We start from the raw sequence: 21696 nt of genomic DNA, 5'->3' as shown, positions 1-21696 counted from the left end.
TCATGAGATACTATAGAAGAGATATACATTTTTTTCATTCATTCAGGTCAAGAGTACTAAAATTAAATGGTTGACTTAAAAGGTCGATCTTAATTGGGCCATTTTGCCAGAGTAAATGTATAAGTTAGAGCCAAATTTGAATGTGTTCTTATAGAAGTTAAGAGTAAATTCAGCTTCTTTTGGGAAAAACTTGTGCAGTGCATTCTTGTGACTGATGTGACATTGGGCTTGAATTATCCCACTTCAGATGATGCTGAAAAATCTGAGTAAATCACTCTTTGCTCAGCATGTATCTCTGAGATTCCCAGTAAACTGCCTCACTGGGTGGCTGAGTTGTAGGTCTCTTATCGAGGTTTTGCCATGAATTACAATTGATGAGTTTAATAGCAGTCTTAGTGCTATCAGCTAAATTGCTTGCATAGCCAAGAGCAAATTTTCCAGTAGTAGATTTACTGACTTGCCACATGTTAGTCAGTTTTTCAGGCATTTCATTTGACTCATCTGATTGACGGTGATATTGCAAACTGGTGGCCCAAGGCATGAATCCAGTCTGCAGATATACTTTTTCTTCTTTTCTTTTTTTCCCCCTTTTTTTCTTTTGTTTCAAGAAGAGACTAAATTAGTGGCCAATACTGAAAGATTAGGAAATTCATAAAAGATTTCAGATTTCATTATTCTCCTTTAGAGAGTGAAGCTGGCCCATGGGCCCTGGAGGCACCAATGCAGGAGCTGAGTTTAACTTGCCCTTTGGACAACTTTCTTTACTGACTTCTTGCTTGGTCCTTACAGGCATTTGAGTTGCAGCTCTCCTTCTAATGTGTTACTGGGGATATTTACCCAACTTTTTGGTTTTAAATGTTTTTGCTTTAGGAATCTGATCACATTGGACGAGTGAAAAGCATGCCTATCTGTTAATGAAAGTAACCCTAGCTCTGGACTCCAAGAAGTCCAGTGCTGGGGGGTCACTATTGATTAGTTCTGCTTGTTCTGTGTCTCTGCAATGGATCCTTGATAACCATTCCTCTTGTTTACACTTCATGTTGAAGAGGTAGTTCTACAAAGTGAGAGCCAAGTAGAAGTCTGCCAGCTGCATTCGTAGGGTCAAATGGTATGTTAACTAGCATCTTGATCTCATTCGGGGCTCAAGTGGTCATTACCCCTGTTATTTTCTTCTCTCTATCCTAACAGCAGATCATACACCTATTATTTCTATGGTGCTTCTTTTGGAAATGGTAGATACTTACATTCACACCACTAATTCTTCTTTATCCTGCAGCTAATTTTCAAGTTTGGAAATAAGCTGTCTTTTGGACCACACATTTTTTTTTAAACCACTGGGATTTAGTTCATGGATTCTCTGCCTCCCTTAGGAGGTGAACTAAAAAGTGAAATTATTTACCCAGGCTGATATATAATAGCTGACAGTACCTCCAGTCACTGAATATGGACTAAGTAACAGTCTCCACTACGAAGGGTCATGGTTGAGCCATGGGTGCTATAGATAGGCAGGTGCAACCCAAGCCACTTTCCTTTTCTGGTACGTAATTTTATAAGCCAAGGCTTTTGGGCAGCAAATTTTAGCCCCATCATAGGTGGCTTAAGACTGTTAGAAAAAGTTTGTGGACATTGTGCCTTGGAAAGGCTGGGGGAGTTTATCACCACTGTTGCTTGACAACAGGGCAAAACCTGGTTTTTACGGAGACCTGATCATCTGTCAGGTGATCAGTGGGGTTTCCACTCAGGGGCCGAGGGACAGTAAAGAGTGCTGAGTAATATTCCAAAAGGAACAGCTCTCAGAAGTTAGTGTGCAGAAGAGTGGAGCTTTTAAAATGTTTTCCCAGAACATTCCTTGGAGATCATAAGTCAGTCTCTGATGGGCACAAGGACATGCATTTTTATAAAGCCTCAAGCTTTGTTCTATATAGTGGTTAAGAGCTTGAGTTCTGAAGTCAGAAAGAATTTTGATTCAAATCCTGTCTCTACCAGCTAGGTGATTCATTCAAGCTGTGCTTATTTTAAGAGTAAATTATCTCATCTAGCAAATGGTTGGTAGACTGCAAAAAAGGGCCACAATTATTTCCCCCTCTGTATCTATCTCCCTTTGAAATGTGGCTTTGCAGCTCTTCCAGTCAAGAGGTAGCATCCTCCTCTTTCAATTGGGGCCAGCCTTATGACTCGCTTTAGCCAAGAGAATGAGGTGAACAGCATTGTATGCCTGTTCTGAGTTGAGGCCTCAAGAAACCCTGATGCTTCTGCTTGGTCTCTTGGGACCTTTGCCCCGTGAACAAGCATGCATTACCCTGCTGGAAGATAAGAGACCACGTAAAGCAGTGAGGAAAGGGCTCAGCAGAGGCCTTCTTAAGCCAGCCAACCCCCATCCCACATTTGCCTATCGCCAGCTAACATTGGCAGTAATGGCAGATGCATGAGTGAACCCAGATGACACCAGAAGAGTTACCCAGCTGAGCTCAGTCCAAACTGCTGACCTACAAAATTGTGAACTAAATAAATGGTTGTTGTTTTAAGTCAACATTCATATGTATCTGTCATCTTAGAAGTTGGTTCAGATGAGACAGTGAAAATGTTAGGAAAATATTATAGAGTGAAAACTTAGAGAAAATTTATAGATAGGAAGGTCTAATTATTTGAAAGTAATTATTTGCAAGCCCTTGGACAGTTAATAGATGAAAAAGCACTTTAGTTATAACAGCATTAACTAATTACGTTACTCTGGGCAAAGGACTGACCTCTCTGAATTTCATTTAATTCATGTCTAAAATGCAGACAGTTTTATTTACATTTCAGGGATAGTAGGAGGATTTGAGAATATCTGTAAAATGTACAACACAAAAGTGACATTGAATATTGTAGATGTTAGCATTGTTGGCAGTAGTACTTTTCTATAAAAAATTACAGAATTAAGAGTTCATAAATTACACTGCCAAAGCAGCCCGAATAAGAGTGGGCCCCCTACATATTTAATGTGGGAGAAGGAATTCATTCATAATTTTGAAATCACACACTAGTAACTTGAACTTCTGCGGTACCTGCAGACATGAAAAACAAGTCATGAAATGCGCTGTCTGCTCAGAAATGCTTCTGAAAGTATTATAAAAAGCAACAGGCAAGCCATGCATATTTTACTGTGGCAATTTAGCTCTGTGAATTGACCTAAGGAATTTTAAAGGATTCCTCCAAAAATGCATACAAAACTATTTAAAAAGTCCATTTAGGTGGGATTTAGGGAATTAAAATCTTCTTTTAGGTTTTGATTTTACTGTAGTGGGGGGCTCCCAGAAGCTCAAGGTTTTTTTCTACAAAGGAAAGCCACTGGGATTCTTTCATCCATCTGGGATTTACTGGTTATTAAATAATATGACTATTTCTCTGCTAACAATGTGAAGAAAATGGAAAGAATGAAGCACAATGGCATCTAAGGCAGAGAGAAAGAGCTACTAAAGCCACCTCTAAATTATCTCACAGCAAAGTAATTTTTCAACTCTTACAGACTGAATGTTTGTGCCTCCCCTCAAATCCTTAAGTTGAAACCCTAAACCTCAACATGATAGAGTTTGGAGATGGGGTGTGATTAGGTCATGAGGGTGCAGCCCTCATGAATGGAATTAGTGCCCCTATAAGAAGAGATAAGGGAGAGAGGGCTCCACCTTCACCTTGGACTTTCAGCCTCCAGGACTGTGAGAAATAAATGTCTGTTGTTTAAGCCACCTGGTTTATGGTAATTTGTTAAAGCAGCCCAAGCTAAGATATCATCTTTGCCACTCTTCTTTCTTTCTTTCTTTCTTCTTTTTTAGTTTAAATAGATAATACATGTAAGGTGCTGAGCACAGCATCTGGAAAATACTGAGCATGCAAAAATCCCAGCTGCTTTATTGCTGTTCTTATTATTATCAGTCACAGTATATTTCCTGGTCATGCCTCAAGGAAATAGTAAATGAGGATGAGGCCCAAAACTTTAAGTTTCCAAGTAGCCCAAAGGCCAATGAAATAAATGCCTGCCTCAACAACATACATTCAATTTGAAGGGAAGGAAAATTTGCTGATGATGTCTTGCCATATGGGTACCAACTCCATTCCCAATAATTCAAGTCATCCAGGTTGCAATCTCTCTTCTTTCCTTCTCTCTCCTTTTCTGTTTCCTTTCCGTATTATAGGTTGTTGTTGGTGAACAACAAAACTAAGATCACTATTTTAAACAGCTCTGTCTCTAATAGCCCCGTGCTTATACCAATATGTAGCAAGTTTCCCCTATCGGCAATGAAAGGACAGCCATTGAATAAAATTATTCACAAAATTTAGGAGCAGTCTCTCTTTGAAGTGACCTTGTTATCAGTAAATCCATTAAGCCATCAGTTCAATAATACAGGGGCTATTACTAGGCCATGATTGGGCTGAATTTCTCAAAGGAGCACACTCTTAAATGACAAGAGTTCCAAGGCCAAGCTCGTTGCATCTTAACCTTTGAAGTGATTCAGAGGTTCACCACTCTAGTCCAGCTCTGTGGGAATTGCATTGGTTTGAGGTTTGGGTCAGAGTATAAAGAAGTGGGAATGCAGGATTAGTTTAAAAGAACTCAGAGGTCCTTTTAAGAAATTAAGTTTCCCTTGCTCTTATTGCCCTAATGGGAAGAGGACACATACTATCTTTCCAGCAACAAATGAAGCTTTCCCTTTCCCGCCTTTCTCTGTGAGCAGAGACTGGACAGCAGGAAGGTGCTATGAAGTTTTTCAACCCAGGTGAGAATTCCTTAGGCCACCTCCTGCTGCTCTTTTCAATTTGCAACTAGCTCTTATAATTTCTCTTGACCATTGATCACTGTCAAAAGACCTCTTCTTATGAGTAAAAAGGAAACATTCCTATATTTCAGAAGTAGGCCACTGAGCAGAGTTCAGATAATAGGGGAAAAGTAAGAAGAGCTCACTCTCTAGGGGCACTGAGTGAGGAGTTTAAACAGCCTATTAGCATCTCCCTCCATGCACTGTGTGTGGCAAACTATGGGCCAGCAGCCCAGGGCATTTCGGTACCTAGCGGCTAAGACTGTGAGCTGGTCGTCACTATTAGGCTATGGCCCACTAGTTTAGATAAATTTATTTTATTAAATAATTTTTAAATTGGTGAAGCTCTGTTATGCCTTTGAAATAACTGCCAGGAAAACAGATTACAAATCAGGGACAATGGATCCCAAAGGGATTCCATGTTTTAATCTCATGTCTAACCAGTTAAAATGCAGGTACTACTACCCAGTTGGCTGGTAGTAGTTTCTGAGCAGTGTTTTTGGCTATGAAGACTTCATTGTTCCATAACAAAAAATAGGAGCTTTAGGTTTTCATCAGAGAATTAAAAGAAAAAAAAAACAAATAGGGAAACACAACTACACAAAAAATATGTACGCACACACAAACACTGTACCTTTGCATGTTTCTTTTTTAAAGAATTCAACTCCTTCTGCTGTTTCTTTAAATGCTTCAAGTAAGCCTGTGGAGAAAACAAAGAGGATCCAAACTAAGTTTTTTGTAGCCACAATAATTACACTAGGTGAGAAACAAAGATATATTAGTTTTGCCAATATGCATAATATGAGAGTGCTTAGAAAATGACCAAGTAATTTTACCTTCATCTGCTTTAAATCTTCTATCCTCACTTGAGGGATAAGTTCGATACCTTAAAAAAAGATTAGACACTGTATATTAAAAGTCACAGAAAATAAGGGACAATAGAAAATTCAATTTTTAAATCTTATCTAAAGACTTTGAAGCAGCTATATGTGTAATGTTATAGATATAAACATCTTAATTTTTTATTACAAAGCAATTAACTAGACACTTAAATGCTTACTGTGTTAGTTTGGGTTTCCTAGGAGCAAAGCCTGTGACTGGGATTTGAGTGCACATGATTTATTGAGGGAAGGCTCTTGGGAGAAAGCCCTAACTGGGTGGCAGAAGCAGGACAGGGTAGAGTAGAGGAAGAAGCTAGGGGGTATTTCCAATTGAAATGCAGCCTCAGCCTGATTCTACGGGGAGCTCGTTAGCTTATATGGCCTTCCAGACTTATTCTACCTCCGGGTAAGGAGACTGGGCTTTTGCAACTCCGTTTTAGTCACCTGAGGCCTTCAAAGGGTTTACAGAATTTTCCAGGCATTTCCAGGAGAACTCTCACGGTCTGAAGACAACTCTTGAGGGAGAAAAGTGCAGCTGTGATCTGTTATCAGTCAATACTTCCAGCAGCTGGGGGATGGGGTGTCAACCCCATAAGGAAAATATGACCAGCAGAGACCCTGCTGGGAGCCCAGCTGGAGTGCAGCAGCACTGCATCAGGAGCCCAAGGCCAGGACTCACTGGAGGGAGCAGCGTGAGCACCCTGCCACAGCCCTGTGGTACACAGTATTGCTGCTGGACTCCTCCCAGTGCCATCTGGGAAAGATCCAGAGAGAAACTCTAGCTAAAACTGTCAGAGGCACTGGCAGGCTGTGGTCAGTCCTGATCGAGAGAGGCTTTGTGCTTTTTGAGGAGGTGGAGTGCATGGAGAACAGGCCCGCCAGGGCTTGGTGTTGCAGAGTAGGGGCCACACAGAAACTCTTTTAAGAGGAGCTGAGGCGAGACTTGAGACTCAGTAGGGAACCTGTTCCACATGTATGCACATGTGCCAGCAGCTCTGCCAGCAAAGAATCCAGAGTGATAGTGTCATGTTGAAGGGACTGTGGGACCCAACAGAGCATGGATGGTGAGCAGGGGACTGTGCAGAGTGGAGGGTTCTGGCCCACATCTCCTGTGAGAGTGGCAGGCTGGGTACTAACTAGATGGTCAGGCGCTGAACACCTGAGAGTCCTTGCAGCCAAGCAGATTCCTTCACAGGCAGGCGTGCCCAACCCCTACCTGTGGAATTATAGGCTTTGCAGATCAGTGAGGCTAGGCTCAGGAGCCCCCATGCTGGGCACATATCCGCAGGGGATAGAGGGGAAAACTTTGAAAGAGTCCTTTCTGGACTTCTCCCAGACACTATGAGCTACTCTGTTCTTTGGGCCCTGATCCACTGAAAGCAGCAGAGCAGAGAGATTTAGAGACAGGCACAACAAGGGGTGTTCAGCCTGGGTCCTTAGACAGAGCTGTTGTCTGCACCAAGTAGGAAAGGCTTGCTTCTATTACAAAGATGGACTCCTCATAGGAAAAGGACAGTTAATTCACCAGAAATAAAACATTATTGAAAACAATCTGAGACAGACCTAGATGTGTGGTGAGGGGATGGGGAAACACTCCCACCGTCTTCCCTGAAGACTGAACAGTGCCCCCTGGGGGTAACCCAGAGTCCTGCCTTCCTGATGGCACCAGAAACCCAGTCTGGAAGCAGTTGTACTGGAAGTTGTGCTCTCAGGTGATTAAACGAACTAATCCTGGGCTCTGTGCTGATGGAAAGCTGGCAAGGCAGAAAGTGGGGACCTACCAAGTCTGAAGGAGACAGCTACAGACTGTGGATCACTTGGGGTCTTGAATCGGCTACCTAGGGCCAGACTAGGACACTATCTGACATTACCAAGGGCAGATACAGAAAGAGAAAACAGTGGCAAACACTGGATTCTACTGAGATGAATTCCACCATAGTCTTCTTCATTATTTGTTATTTTTTTTTCCAGCACAGCTTTTTAACATTCATTTCTTTTCCTTCAAGTTTGTTCCTATTATTTCACTAGTTTTTTTATTTTAGCTTATTTCAAATCTCATATTTTGCTCCTCCCTTCTCTTGCTCCATTTTGCCTTCTTCCTTCCTCTTCTTATTTTTGTTTTAAATTTTATTTTTTCTCTTGCGATGACTTGTTTCTATTCCACACTCTTACTATTTCTCCCCTCTCCAGCCTCTGAAAGCTATTTTTCTTATCATTAGTCATCTCATATTCTTGTTCCTGATCTTATAATACCCTTATTCTCTCTCCACTTTTATTAATCTTTGATTGTTGGTTGTTGATATGGTGGTTGTTTATTGCATTTCTTCCATTTTATTCCTAGATAGTCACTGTTTTTGTATTTCAAATCTCATATTTTATTGTTCCCTTCTCTACACCATTTGCCTTCCTCCTACCCTTTCTTCTTTTTCATTTAAAAGTTTACTTTTCCTTGTGTTAGCCTGGTTTTCATTCCTCACTCTTATTATTTCTTCTTCCTCTATCCTCTGAAAACCATTTTGCTTTCCTTTAGACATCACATAAGTTTTTTTTTCCCTTCTTATTCCCATTCCACCTGTATTAATCTTTGCTCATTTGTCATTGATATTGCTGTGGTGGATCTTTTCTCCAATTTTATTCCTATTTTTTTCACTATTTAAAAAAATTTTTAAACCTCATAATATGCTCTTCCTTTTTCTTACTCTGTTTCTTCTCTTCTTTTTTTAATTTACAATGTAAATTTTGTTTTCTTTCTTTCTTTGCCTTGTTCTTATTCCTTACTCTTCCTATTTCTCCTCTCTCTACCCTCTAAAATCATTATTCTTTCAGTTAGTCATCTCATATTCATTTTTCCTTCCTTATAATAGTCTTAATCTTTTTACACCTTTATTAATATTTGCTCATTTGATTTCAATAGTGTGGTTGTTGGAGGAAGTTATTTTTATGGGTGTGGCTTTTGTTTCCTGGGTTGTTTTGTTTTGTTCTGGCAGCACCTATACAAGAGCATATGAGATGTGGTGGGTGGAGTGACCCTCAGTCAGCCAGCTGGAGGGAAGAACCCACCAAAGAATGACCAAACATCAACCAAAATCCAATTACAACAACAGAGCCCACATAAATGGCATAAAGGGCATCACAAGAGCATCCAGCTCCTGAGATCAATGAAAATACACCACTGAGTCCCTCAGGTCTCCTACCATAGAAGTCCACCCCACAAAGACAGTCAGCTAAAGAAGATCAATATAATATGAAGAAACAAACAAGAAGAGTCACCTAGAATGGGGAGACAAAGAACCCCCATCAGAAGGAAAGGAGGAATCCCCAGAAAGAGTGCTAAATGAAGCTGAGGCAAGCAATCTATCAGTCACAGAGTTCTGAGATCTAGCAAATGAAACAGAAATGTTGATTCTATTAAATAATCAGAGAAATTAAGCTGTTTGTCCAATCCCTAAGAAAACATGCTGCTCTTGAGTTTATGGAGCAATGAAAATTGGAAAAGTTAACAATTCTAAATATCCCCATAAAAGACTTTTTAAGAATAGCCCAGAGCTACCAGAACAGACAAGGAGCCCAAACTACGTTCCTTTACCTTTCTTGGCTTCCATGCCAGACCCCAGGGCAGCTGTGGTGGTTGGTCTGAGTTCAGAGCTGCTCTGCGGAGTCACATTTGTTTTGGCAGTGTTGGCCTTTCCTTTCTTGTCATTCTTAGAAGTGTCACTGGGAACATCGGCTATGTCACTCTGGAACAGAAGAGTTTATATTAGCCCAAATGAATGCCACCTCAAGCTCAACTGTCTTGCACATTCTCTGTATCACTGCATCCAGTCTGTACCACTAAACTTCTCCCCTGCAACTCTCTTCACAGATGGATCTTTGCAGGCAGAAGGAAACATTACATGGTTTCCTCAGGTTCGAAGCAAAGGATGAAGCCAAGAAAAGAAGATCCATTTCTTTTACAAGCAGGGTATACCTTCTCTTTTTTTTGCTAGCTACTGGAGAAATTGTTGCTTCTATTCCCAACTAAAGAGTGTGATGAAGGGAGCCTTAAAAACAAAGAAACATGCCCTGGCTGGTGTGGCTCAGTGGATCGAGTTGCCGGCCTGTGAGCCAGGGGGTTGCTGGTTCAATTACCAGTCAGAGCACATGCCTGGGTTGCAGGCTGGGTCCCCAGAGGGGTTGTGCCAGAGGCAACAACACATTGAGGTTTCTTTCTCTTTCTCCCTTCCTTTCCTTCTCTAAATAAATAAGTAAATAAGTAAATAAATAAAATATTTTAAAAAAAGAAACAACATGTATGCACTGAAATGGGAGAAGGTTGGATAGAAGACAGATAAAAAATTAAAAAAAATAATAAATGTCAACTTAATTAACTTACCGAATTGGGTTGGATGGTGTTTCAGTGCATCACAAAAGCATCCTGTATTTTAAATGATGGATTATTTAAAATTTTGTTTCTTTTTTTTAAAGAACTTTTTTAAAGATCTTATTTATTTATTTTTAGAGAGAGAATGGGGGGAGAAAGAGAGAGAGAAACATCAGTGCACGGTTGCTGGGGGCCATGGCCTGCAACCCAGGCATGTATCCTGACTGGGAATTGACCCTGGGACACTTTGGTTCGCAGCCCGTGCTCAATTCACTGAGCTATGCCTGCCAGGGCTAAAATTTTGTTTCTAATGGGGAAAGGATCCCCAAATGTGAGTTAAGCCACATTGAAGAACAAGGTTTTTCAGGCAGTGGTCACATTTTATTAAATATGTTACCCTCTCATTGACCCTTGAGACTATGTTGTTGAACAGATAAATTCAGTTTCAAAAAACTTCTTTGACCTTGTCATATTAATTTATTACTTTTTTTTGCCCTTGTAGTCACTGTTTGACAACTAAACTTCCCCCACTTGGCTGTCTTTAGCTGACTATTGCTACTTACAGTTTCGATGCCCATAGCTCTCATTTGGTCTGCTCTTTTTTCCGTAATTGAAAGAAACTTCTTTGGATCTGATAAAGCATCCACAATATCTGGTGAATAAGAAAGAACACTGAGCTGTTAACTCTGTTTTACTAAAAAATCCAAGAATATGCAACCAATACACTATTCAGAATCCTAGACCCACATTGTGATCTCTCAGTTCATTCTCCTAGGACATCAGGCAAGTTCGGAAAGCACGGCTAGTTGCTGAAAACAAGAAATAAGAAAAGGCTCATTAAAACAGTAAACAGGCGTCTCCAGGCTTGCCGTGGGCGCTATTTCTGGTGGGCTGGCACCTATAGTAGCTGACTTGAAGGTTCAAGTAGTCATGGCGAGCACAAAGCAGGAGACATTCTTTCTGTCAGTGCTATGATTGTTTTTCCCTATAAACTGGATATAAATATGTAGACAAACAGAGAAAGAAGCCTGATTCCTAGATAAAACTAAATTTTATATACAAATAGAATCTCTTCCTACGTGGAAAGAAAGAAAAGGCAAGGATAAAAGGCCCAATAATTTTCTCTTATTTTCCCTTGTTTTTTTCCCCAAATAAAGCAGACAGTATGGCAGAGCAAGTCAAGTAAATTGCCTTAGGTTCCTGACTACTTACTTGTGTGACCTTGAGCAAGTCGATGAATGTCCCCAGCCTCAGTTTCTTCATCTGAAAATTAGAACTGATACCACCCACCCTGCAGGGTACTGTGAGAATTCAGAGAGCTGATGAATGTCAAAAGTACCTGAAGGATGTAGATGCCTCCAGCACTAAGTATGATTTTCAGGTCAGAAGTCTAATGCATGTTTAAAGCCAATTATGTCCTGTGTTAAATAAACTGAAATATTTCTCCCGTGTATTCTTAGCTATGAATGGATACCAAAATAAGACCCTACATATGCTGTCCAGAAGAGACTCACTTCAGATCATAAGACACACATTGACTGAAAGAAAAGGGATGGAAAAAGATATTTCATGAAACTGGAAATAGAAAAAAAAAGCTGTGATAGCGATACTTGTGCCAGATAAAATAAAGTTTAAAACAAATGCTATAACAAAAGACAAAAAAGGACCCAGCAATTCCACTTCTAGATATGTATCCAAAGAAACCCAAAATACTAAATAAAAAAGGCATATACATCCATATGTTTATTGCAACATTATTTACAACAGCCAAAATATGGAAGCAACTGAAGTGTCCATCAATAAATGAATAAAGAAGTAGTTGTGCATATATACTATAAAATATGCTCAGCCATAAAAAAGAATGAAATCTTGCCATTTGCAACAACATGGATAAACATAGAGGGTTTTTTGCTGAGTAAAATAGGTCAGACAGAGAAAAACAAATGCCAGGTAATTTCACTTATATGTGAAAGCTAAAGAACAAAATAAGTAATCTAGCAGGACAGAAACAGATACAAAGATACAGAGAACATTTTGATGGTTGCCAGACTAAGAGGTTTTGGGGGACTGGGTGCAAAAGGTGAAGCGATTAAGTACAAATTGGTAGTTACAGAATAGTCACAGGGATGTAAAGTGCAGCATAGGGAATATAGTCAATAACGTTGTAATAAATACACATGGTGCCAGATGGGCACTAGATTTATCAGAGTGCTCACATTGTAAGTTTAATAAATATCTAATCATGGGTTGTACACTTTAAACTAATAATATTGAATGTCAACTGTAATTTAAAAATAAAATATTTTTAAAAGGGTGCATTATGTTATAGTGCATTTTTAAAAATATATTTTATTATGTTATTACAGTTGTCCTATTTTCCCTCCTTTATTCCCTTCCACCCTGCACACCCTCTCCCACCTGCATTTCCCCCACTCCCCACCCCCCCCGCCCCATTCATGTCTATGGGTCATACATATATGTTCTTTGGCTTCTACATTTCCTATACTGTTCTTAACCTCCCCTGTCTATTTTCTACCTATCATTTATGCTTATTCCCTATACCTTTCCCCCCATTCTACCCTCCCCTTCCCCACTGACAACCCTTCATGCGATCTCCATTTCTGTGGTTCTGTTCTTGTTCTAGTTGTTCGCTTAGTTTGTTTTTGTTTTTTTTTTTTAGGTTTGGGTTTTGGTAGCTGTGAGTTTATTGTCATTTTACTGTTCATATTTTTTATCTTCTTTTCCTTAGATAAGTCCTTTTAACATTTCATATAATAAGGGCTTAGTGATGATGAACTCCTTGAACTTGACCTTATCTGGGAAGCACCTTATCTACCCTTCCATTTTAAGTGATAGCTTTGATGGATAGATAATCTTGGAGGTAGGTCCTTGCCTTTCTTGACTTCAAATACTTCTTTCCAGCCTGTTCTTGCCTGTAAGATCTCTTTTGAGAAATCAGCTGACACTCTGATGGGAACTCCTTTGCAGGTAACTGTCTCCTTTTCTCTTGTTGCTTTTAAAATTCTCTCGTTATCTTTACTCTTGGGTAATGTAATTATGATGCCTTAATGTGTGCTTCCTTGGATCCAACTTTTTTGGGGACTCTCTGAGCTCTCTGGACTTCCTGGAAGTCTAGCTCTTTTGCTAGATTAGGGAAGTTCTCCATTATTTTTTCAAGTAAGTTTTCAATGTCTTGTTCTTCCTCTCTCTTTCTGGTTTCCCTATGATTTGGATACTAGAACATTTAAAGCTGTCCTGGAGGTTCCTAAGTCTCTTCTCATTTTTTTGAATTCTTGTTTCTTCATACTGTTCTGGTCGAATGTTTATTTCTTCCTTCTGGTCCAAACCATTGATGTGAGTCCCAGTTTCCTTCCCGCCACTGTTGGTTCCCTGTAGATTTTCCTTTATGTCACTTTTCATAGCCTTCACTTTTTCCTCTATTTTGTAGCCATACTCAGTCATTTCTGTTAGCATCCTGATTACCACTATTTTGAACTCTGCATCTGACAGGTTGGCTATCTTTTCATCACTTAGTTATATTTTTTTCTGGAGCTTTGACCTGTTCTTTCATTTGGGCCATTTTTTTTTTGTCTTGGCACACATGTTACATAGCAAGAGGCAGAGCCTTAGGTATTCGCCAGGGTGGGGCAACCCACATTACTGCATTGTGATGCTGTATTTAGGGGAGGGAATTAAGAGAGAGAACAGTGTGGCTTGCTTAGCTCTCAGTCCACATTTAGTCACTTCTGCCACTACCCACAAGCAAACTGGGCCCTTCTGGTGCTGATTCCTGGGTGGGTGGGTTTGTCTGCATTCTAGGACCCTGTGTGTCTCTCCAATGAACTCTCCTGTGAAGCTGGGAGTTTCTCCCACTGCCTCAAACCCCACAGGTTTTTTTTCAGTCAGAGGTTTTGAGCTTCATTTTCCTGCACTGGAACCCTGGGTTGCCCATGGTCTGTCTGGCTCCCCAGTTGTTTTTTCTCATCTGCCAGCCACAGCCTTACCCACACAGTCCTCTAGCCATGAACCTTGCCATAAGTCCTCTCCACCTGACTGCCTGTCTCCACCCTTTCTACTAGTCTGGATGAATGTTTCTTCTTTAACTCCTTGGTTGTCAGACTTTCATACAGTTTGATCTTCTCTCAGTTCGGGTTGTTTTTTGTTTTTAAATTTGTTGTTGTCCTTCTTTCGGTTGTGTGAGGAGGCAGAGTGTGTCTACCTATGCCTCCATCTTGGCTGGAAGCTCCCCTAAATAGTGCTTTTGAATATTCATTTCTATCCAGAATCTCAAAATGTGACTGTATTTATAAATAGGGTCTTTGCATATGTAATTAGTTAAGGACTGAGATGAGACCACAGTGGGCCCTGAGTCCAATGAGTATTATCCTTACAAGAGGAGGAGGAGAGGACACACAGAGACAAAGAGCAGAAAGGCCAGGTGGGGGTGGAGCAGACTGGAATGACACAACTATAAGGCAAGGAACAACAAGGTTCGCTGGAGTCCACCAGGAGCTAGAAAGAGGCAGGTAAGGATTCTTTCCAAGAGCCTCCAGAGGGAGCACAGCCCTGCTGCCTCCTTGATTTCAAACCCCTAGCCTCTAGAATTGTCAGAGAATACATTTCTGTTGTTTTAAGTTTCTTTGTGGTAAATTTGATTAACAGTGGTGACTGAGAAAAAAAATTCTGCTACTTATATTTTTTGGTATATGTTTTCCATATAAAGTCAAGTGCTTAAACTCATAAAGCAGACACTCTCGTGGTTAAGAAGGGTCCAGCAGGCCTTGGAGGCCTCCCATGGTCCCCCATGGTTCAGTCCTGGGGGAACTTCACTTGAATCCTAGGGGTACACTTCCTGCTCACTTGGTCTTTGTCCTGAGGGCTGATTTGACATAATTCTGACCTAGATTATATGTCCTATGTTTTGGAACATATAGTTACAAAACAAAATGTAAACTAGGTCATACATTGTTTTTTATTCCAAGAACAAGCTGACTGAGGTGCTCCTGTCAACCAGTTGCTGTAGGATTTCATAGAGTAGACTAAATTATACATCAAAAATAAAATGATGCATTCTCTAGATAAACATTGGTACTTAAATCAACCCTCAGTTATCAATGACCAATTCTAGAATTCTAGATTATGTCCACAGAGTCTGCCTTGTTAGTCGAATTTAAATGAGATGTCTTATTGCAGTTACATGTACCTTAAAAATATTTTACAATAGAAATTTTAACATAATAGAATTCAGTAATAATATAAATACAATAGTGATCTCAACCAAATGGCACCAAAATTGACAAACTATAAATAATGTTTGTTCAAATTAAATCACAGGGTACAAAAAGGGATTACAAAATGGCTAAATGCCTTGGACAAGGTTTGGGTTAGCAGGCTATATGAAATAGGTGCTCCGTTCCTGGCAATTTTGAATAGTAAGTTAGATACTTCCAGGATGTGTCACTTTCCCATGTGACAGCAGGTGCTCTGGTGGCAACTGAACACCTAGGATCAATATTATTTGGCCAAGAGAAAAAGGGCTCGGAATTAGGGAGCCAAGACCTATCTCATCTCTTGTAGATACTTTTTCTATTGTCACCCAGTTTCTCCTCTGGCCAGAGGCATATACTTTGTAAACACACACACAAAAATCAGTTTTCTTATTGGATATGAAGTATATATCAAAGATGGGAACTAGTTTTTAATATCTACATGTAAAATAATGTATAGGAGAATCTATATCTCAAATATAGCTTTATATAATTGTATATCTCTATTTGAAAATGTTATTTTTTCCTTGCAAAAAAGATTTCATGAAGCAGTTAAATAAATTTGGCATATTCATGGCCAAAGTTTTGCATAATCAAGTCAACCTGGCATCTTCCTTTGGCGCCAATCTGACATTTCACAGAGCTTCCCCCCTCACATTGGGGGAACACTGTCGCTCGCTATATCCCATATCATTCAATACTCCACAGCACACAGTGCTGTGGCAAGAATAAAGTTTAAGTGCTGGTAACAATGACTAATGCATAAACAGGCCAGTCTAGGGACTAGCCACACTGACTGTCTAACAGGCAAAGAGATGTGCACACAAACCTCTCTGACTCCAGGGAACCTACAAAGTAAGCTAAAATTTTCTAGATACTTGGAGGCCATGGCAAAGGAACCTCTGGAACCTTTTTTTCTCTTTCCTTTTTTTAAAAGAAAGATTTTATTTAGTTATGTTTTAGAGGGGGGAGGGAAGGAGAAAGAAAGGGAGGGAAATATTGATGTGATAGAGAAACATTGATTGGTTGCCTCTCATAGGCACCCTGACTAGGAACCAAACATGCCACTCAGGCATGTGCCCTGACTGGGAATCGAACCTGCAAACTTTCACTTTGTGGGATGATAACCAACTGAGACACATTGGTCAGGGCTGGAATTTTTCTTTTTTAAAAAGAAAGCAATTTGCTTTTTCTCATTGGCTTCTTTCTTCTAGGCTTAATGGAATTTTTTATTCATTTCAGTTTTTAAAAAATACCATCTGTTCTGGAGTTTAGTGCCATTTTCTGGTGAACACTTTCCACATGGGTGGTTCCCCCTTCCTCTCTCCTGCCCGTCTTTCATAATCTTCCCAAGACTAAAAAGAAGCTAGAGATTCTTTAGTATAAACTTCTAGATACTTGTAGGCTTTTTAGGAGAACTCCAGCTTTTCTTTTGTAGGGGGAAAAGCCAAATGGCATTTCTTAAAGCTGATGCAATAACCCCTACTCTCACTTCTGTAAGCCCGCTTGGCATGCCGAAACCACAGACACCCACCTGCCCCAGCAGCCTTGGGAAGGAAACCCTGCAAAAAGGGCTGCTGAGCAAGCTAAAAACCGATAGCCTCTTGTCGCTCACCCTGCTTGTCCAGATGTATAAAAGGGAAATGAAATAGAAGCTCAGGGCCCAGACTTTGGGACGCTACTCCTCTGGGCCTGCATGCATGATAAAGTTACTCTGTCTTGCTTGAGTTATTCCAGTCCCTGGTTTTCTGCGACACTTTGTTTGCCTGTCTGTCAAACCATTGCTTTTCAAGGCATTTGATCTGGGTGCTTTAGTGGTGGCATGTAGGACCCCACCTCCCCCTTGTGCTCACTCTGGGCCCAGCTTCCCTCCCGTTCCTCACTCTACTCTTTCTACCTCATCAAGAGATAAAGACAGCAGAGAAATAAACATTTCCCCACTGGCTGCAAAGCGATGCTAATAAAGATGAACGAATCTCGTAACTATGAATTTGGATTAGCTTCTACCAAATGATTAAGCACTCCCCAAACTGCATTTCCTAGACTGCTAGAGGATACAGTAGGTGCTCAGGGGCAAAAGGATCCTGTGCTTGAATAGGATCCAGAAGTGCTTGGGTGTCCCCTCTCCTTGGGCTCCACAGTACATCACAAGGAACTATGCGATGAGAGGCCTGTTTCAATTCACTTGGCCTAGCAATTCCTAATGTACTTCACCATAATCCATCCTGGGAGCTTTTTTTCTTGGCATGCTTACTAATATTTTCTGTGAGTCAGCAGAAGCCATGAAAATGGATATCATTGCCATGTGAATTGGTTTTTCAACAAATATTTAATGGAGAAGATAAGCTGTTTTAGCATCGATGAAGGAAAGGACGAAACAAAACTTTAAATTTTACCAGAAAATCCTGAGCTCTTTACCCCAAGAATGACATTTAATTTAGGAGGTTCCTCCTCTGGAACTATCTGATGTAAGAAATGGCCAACTACCTTTGCAGGGGGTTGGAAAGCAACCCGTGAAGGTGCTGAGAAGACAGGACGAGAACCCTGCACCTCCTCACTGAGGTGCATCTTTCTTTTTTAAAAAATGTATTTGATTGATTATGCTATCGTAGTTGTCCCATTTTCCCCTCTTCACTCCCCTCTGCCCTGCACACCCCCTCACACCCACATACCCCCCCTTTAGTTCATGTCCATGGGTCATACATATAAGTTCTTTGGCTTCTACATTTCCTATACTATTCTTACCCTCCCCCTTTCTATTTTCTACCTACCATCTATGCTACTTATTCTCTGTACCCTTTCCCCCTCTCCTTCCTCCCACTAATCTGTTGTTAACCCTCCATGTGATCTCCATTTCTGTGGTTCTGTTCCTGTTCTAGTTGTTTGCTTAGTTTGCTTTTGTTTTTGTTTTTTTTAAGATTTTATTTTATTTTATTTTTTAGAGAGGGAAGGGAGGGAGAAAGAGAGAGACAGAAACATCAATGTGGGGTTGCTGGGGGTCATGGCCTGCAACCCAGGTATGTACCCTGACTGGGAATCAAACCTGTGACACTTTGGTTCACAGCCCGCGCTCAATCCACTGAGCTATGCCAGCCAGGGCTTTGCTTTTGTTTTTGTTGTGGTTGTTAATGATTGTGAGTTTGCTGTCATTTTACTGTTTGTATTTTTTATCTTTTTTTCTTACATAAATCCCTTTAACATTTCATATAATAAGGGCTTAGTGATGATGAACTCCTTTAACTTGACCTTGTCTGAGAAGCACTTTATCTGCCCTTCCATTCTAAATGAAAGCTTTGCTGGATAGAGCAATCTTGGATGTAGGTCCTTGCTTTTCATGACTTGGAATACTTCTTTCCAGCCCCTTCTTGTCTGCAAGGTCTCTTGAGAAATCAGCTGATAGTCTTATGGGAACTCCTTTGTAGGTGACTGTCTCCTTATCTCTTGCTGCTTCTAGAATTCTCTCCTTCATTTTTACCTTGGCTAATGTAATTATGATGTGCCTTGGTGTGTTCCTCCTTGGGTCCAACTTCTTTGGGGCTCTCTGAGCTTCCTAGACTTCCTGGAAGTCTATTTCCTTTGCCAGATTGGTGGAAGTTTTTTTTTTATTATTATTTGTTCAAATAACTTTTCCACTTGTTGCTTTTCCTTTTCCCTTTCTGGTTCCCTTATAATTCAGATGTTGGAACGTGTAAAGATGTCCTGGAGGTTCCTAAGCCTCCCCTCATTTTTTTGAATTGTTATTTCTTCATTCTTTTCTGATTGGACGTTTCTTTCTTCCTTCTTGTCTACACCATTGATTTGAGTCCCATTTTCCTTCCCATCACTATTGGTTCCTTGCACATTTTCCTTTATTTCACTTAGCATAGCCTTCATTTTTTTCATCTAATTTGCAACCAAATTCAACCAATTCTGTGAGCATCCTGATTACCAGTGTTTTGAACTGTGCATCTGATAGGTTGGCTATCTCTTCATCACTTAGTTGTATTTTTTCTGGAGCTTTGACCTGTTCTTTTGTTTGGGCCATTTTTTTGGTCTTGACGTGCCTGTTACATAGTAAGGGGTGGAGCCTTAGGTGTTCACCGGGGGTTGGGTAACCCACATTGCTGTGTTGTAACACTGTAAGTGGGGAGGGGTGCAAGAGGGAACAGTGATCCTTGCTCTACTCTCTGCTGGATTTCAGTCACTTCCCCCACTTCCCACAAACAAATCGGGCCCTTCTGGTGCTGATTCCTGTGTTGGTGGGCTTCTGTACATTCTAGGACCCTGTGGATCTGTCCAACAAATTCTCCTGTGAGGCTGGGAGTTTCTCCCGCGGCCTCAACCCCCACAGGTGTTTTCAATCAGTGGTTTGAGGCTTTATTTCCCCATGCAGGAGCCCTGGATTGCACGGTCTGTTTCGCTCCCCAGTTGTTTCTCCCAGTTTATCTGCACTCCAATGTGGGACTGCCTGGTCCACAATCCGCTGCCTTGCCAGGTCCACCCGCTGCTCCCTTGCTGGCCAGCTACAGCCTTGCATGCCCCACTCCACAATCTGCCACCTCACTGGGTCCACCCACCACCACCTTGCCCACCCTAGTCCTTCAGCCACCTCCTTGCCTTGAGTCCTCTCTGCCTGGCTCATCTTCACTCCTCCTACCGGTCTGGGTGAATGTTTCTTCTTTAACTCCTTGGTTGTCAGTCTTCCATACAATTCAGTTTTCTATCAGTTCTGGTTGTTTTTGTTTTTTAAATTGTTGTCCTTCTTTTGGTTGTGCAAGGAGGCACAGTGTGTCTACTTACACCTCCATCTTAGTTGGAAGTTGGGGTGCATCTTTAATCACAGGGAGGCAGAAAGGGGTGTTGCACAAACAAAAACAAATGGCCATTGCATTTTTGCTTATATAAGAGACTACTTGCAGAAGAGGAGACAAAGTCTACAGTTATGAAAACAGTGGCCAGCACCGCTCAGGGAACAAAGTGCTCCTGAAGCACAGCTCGGAGTGACACTGACACAGAATGCTGATGCTCCCTATGTTCTTGAAGCACTGTTCTTAAAGCATCAACTCAACTCTCTTATTTGCTCTCCTCCCTCCCACTCAGTAATAATAAAAGAAATACAAATGACAAAACCCATCAAAAGTAACAGTGGGTGGGAAAAGAAAAATACTGCCACTCATTTAACTTTCATCAGCTTTGGAATTGTTTCCCGTCACCGGGAGCGATGGCTAACAATGACAGAGTTGCTGCAGTGGGGGAATGTCTGTGCAGGCGGTGCCGGCACCTGCAGATGAAGCAGCAGAGATGACTCCGGTACGCCGAGGCCCACTGGGTTTCCTTTTTTATTTTACCTCAGCGTTCAACCCAGTACTTCTATTTTGTGTATGAGTGTGGGGGTAAACAAGAAGACTGTTTAATTCTATGTTCAGTAGGAAAATAATATTGAAAATAATTAAACCGAGGCTTCATGATTCACTCCTAGTCATCTCTCTTCTGAATGTTACCATTTTTTGACATGAAAATTTATGATAGTTAACAGACTTCACCTCCACTCTTCAGCCTGAAGGTAGTTTACCTCTGAGCCACTTAGAGAAACAAAACTACAGTAGTCACCCCTTATCTGTGGGGGGTATGTTCCATGGCCCCCAGTAGATGCCTGAAACCATGGATAGTAGCTAACTCTCTACATATTATGTTTTTTTCCTATACATACATACCTATGACAAAACTTAATTTATACATTAGGCACAGAAAAAGATTAATAACATGAATTAATAATAAAATAGAATAATTATATGTGGCAATAAAAGTTACATGAATGTGATCTCTCTGTCAAAATATCTTGTACTTAGTTTCCCACTTAAAGAAAGCACTGTATGGCTTCTCTCTGGCATATCTGGTTTGCCAACATCAGTACCCTTGTGCTTTGGGGTCATTATTAAGTAAAATAAGGGTTATTTGAACATAAGCACTGTGGTGCTGCGGCAGCCGATAAGGTAACGAAGGTGGCTACTGAGTGACAAGTGGGCCGGGGGTGCACAAACACAGTATGGAGACACTGGATAAAGGGATGATCTGAGTCCTGTGAGGGACATGGTGAGATCGCACAAGACTTCAGCACGCTACTCAGAATGACTGAGTTTAAAAACTTATGAATTGTTTACTCCTGGAATTTTCCACTTAATAATTTTGTATCAAGGTTGACTGTGGGTAACTGAAATCATGGATAAGGGGGGACTGCTGTGTCTATGAACAGTTCAGAAACTCTAGTAGCCACCGTGGCTCTGTTATTTCTTCATGTGCCTTGGGAGTTTTCATACCACATTAATGAAGAGAAGTGCTGCACTAAAACCTCCTGCCTCTGTTTCCTGAGGGGGGAAAGGGGGGAAAACAAAACAGATCTGATGGAAGTGAAGTGG

General features: G+C 40.8%; 1 protein-coding gene across 9 annotated transcripts in view; it reads right to left on the bottom strand.

The window, feature by feature from the left end:
• PLCB4 (phospholipase C beta 4) overlaps positions 1-21696 on the bottom strand; it is a 395438-nt gene that overhangs the window by 21157 nt on the left and 352585 nt on the right. For all 9 annotated transcript variants that reach the window (XM_045833066.1, XM_045833064.1, XM_045833065.1 and 6 more), the window contains 4 exons: positions 10598-10686; positions 9261-9411; positions 5630-5679; positions 5428-5493 (listed from right to left, as the gene is read on the bottom strand). In XM_045833066.1, coding sequence (XP_045689022.1) covers positions 5428-5493; positions 5630-5679; positions 9261-9411; positions 10598-10686 — 356 coding nt within the window. The remainder of the gene's footprint in view (positions 1-5427; positions 5494-5629; positions 5680-9260; positions 9412-10597; positions 10687-21696) is intronic.

Source organism: Phyllostomus hastatus, unplaced genomic scaffold (genome assembly GCF_019186645.2).
Source record: "Phyllostomus hastatus isolate PE091 unplaced genomic scaffold, TTU_PhHast_1.1 phas_contig_17, whole genome shotgun sequence".
In the NCBI taxonomy this organism is placed as follows: Eukaryota; Metazoa; Chordata; class Mammalia; order Chiroptera; family Phyllostomidae; genus Phyllostomus; species Phyllostomus hastatus.
The sequence above is the reverse complement of the archived record's forward strand: the minus strand, read 5'-3'. Positions and strand labels throughout refer to the sequence as shown.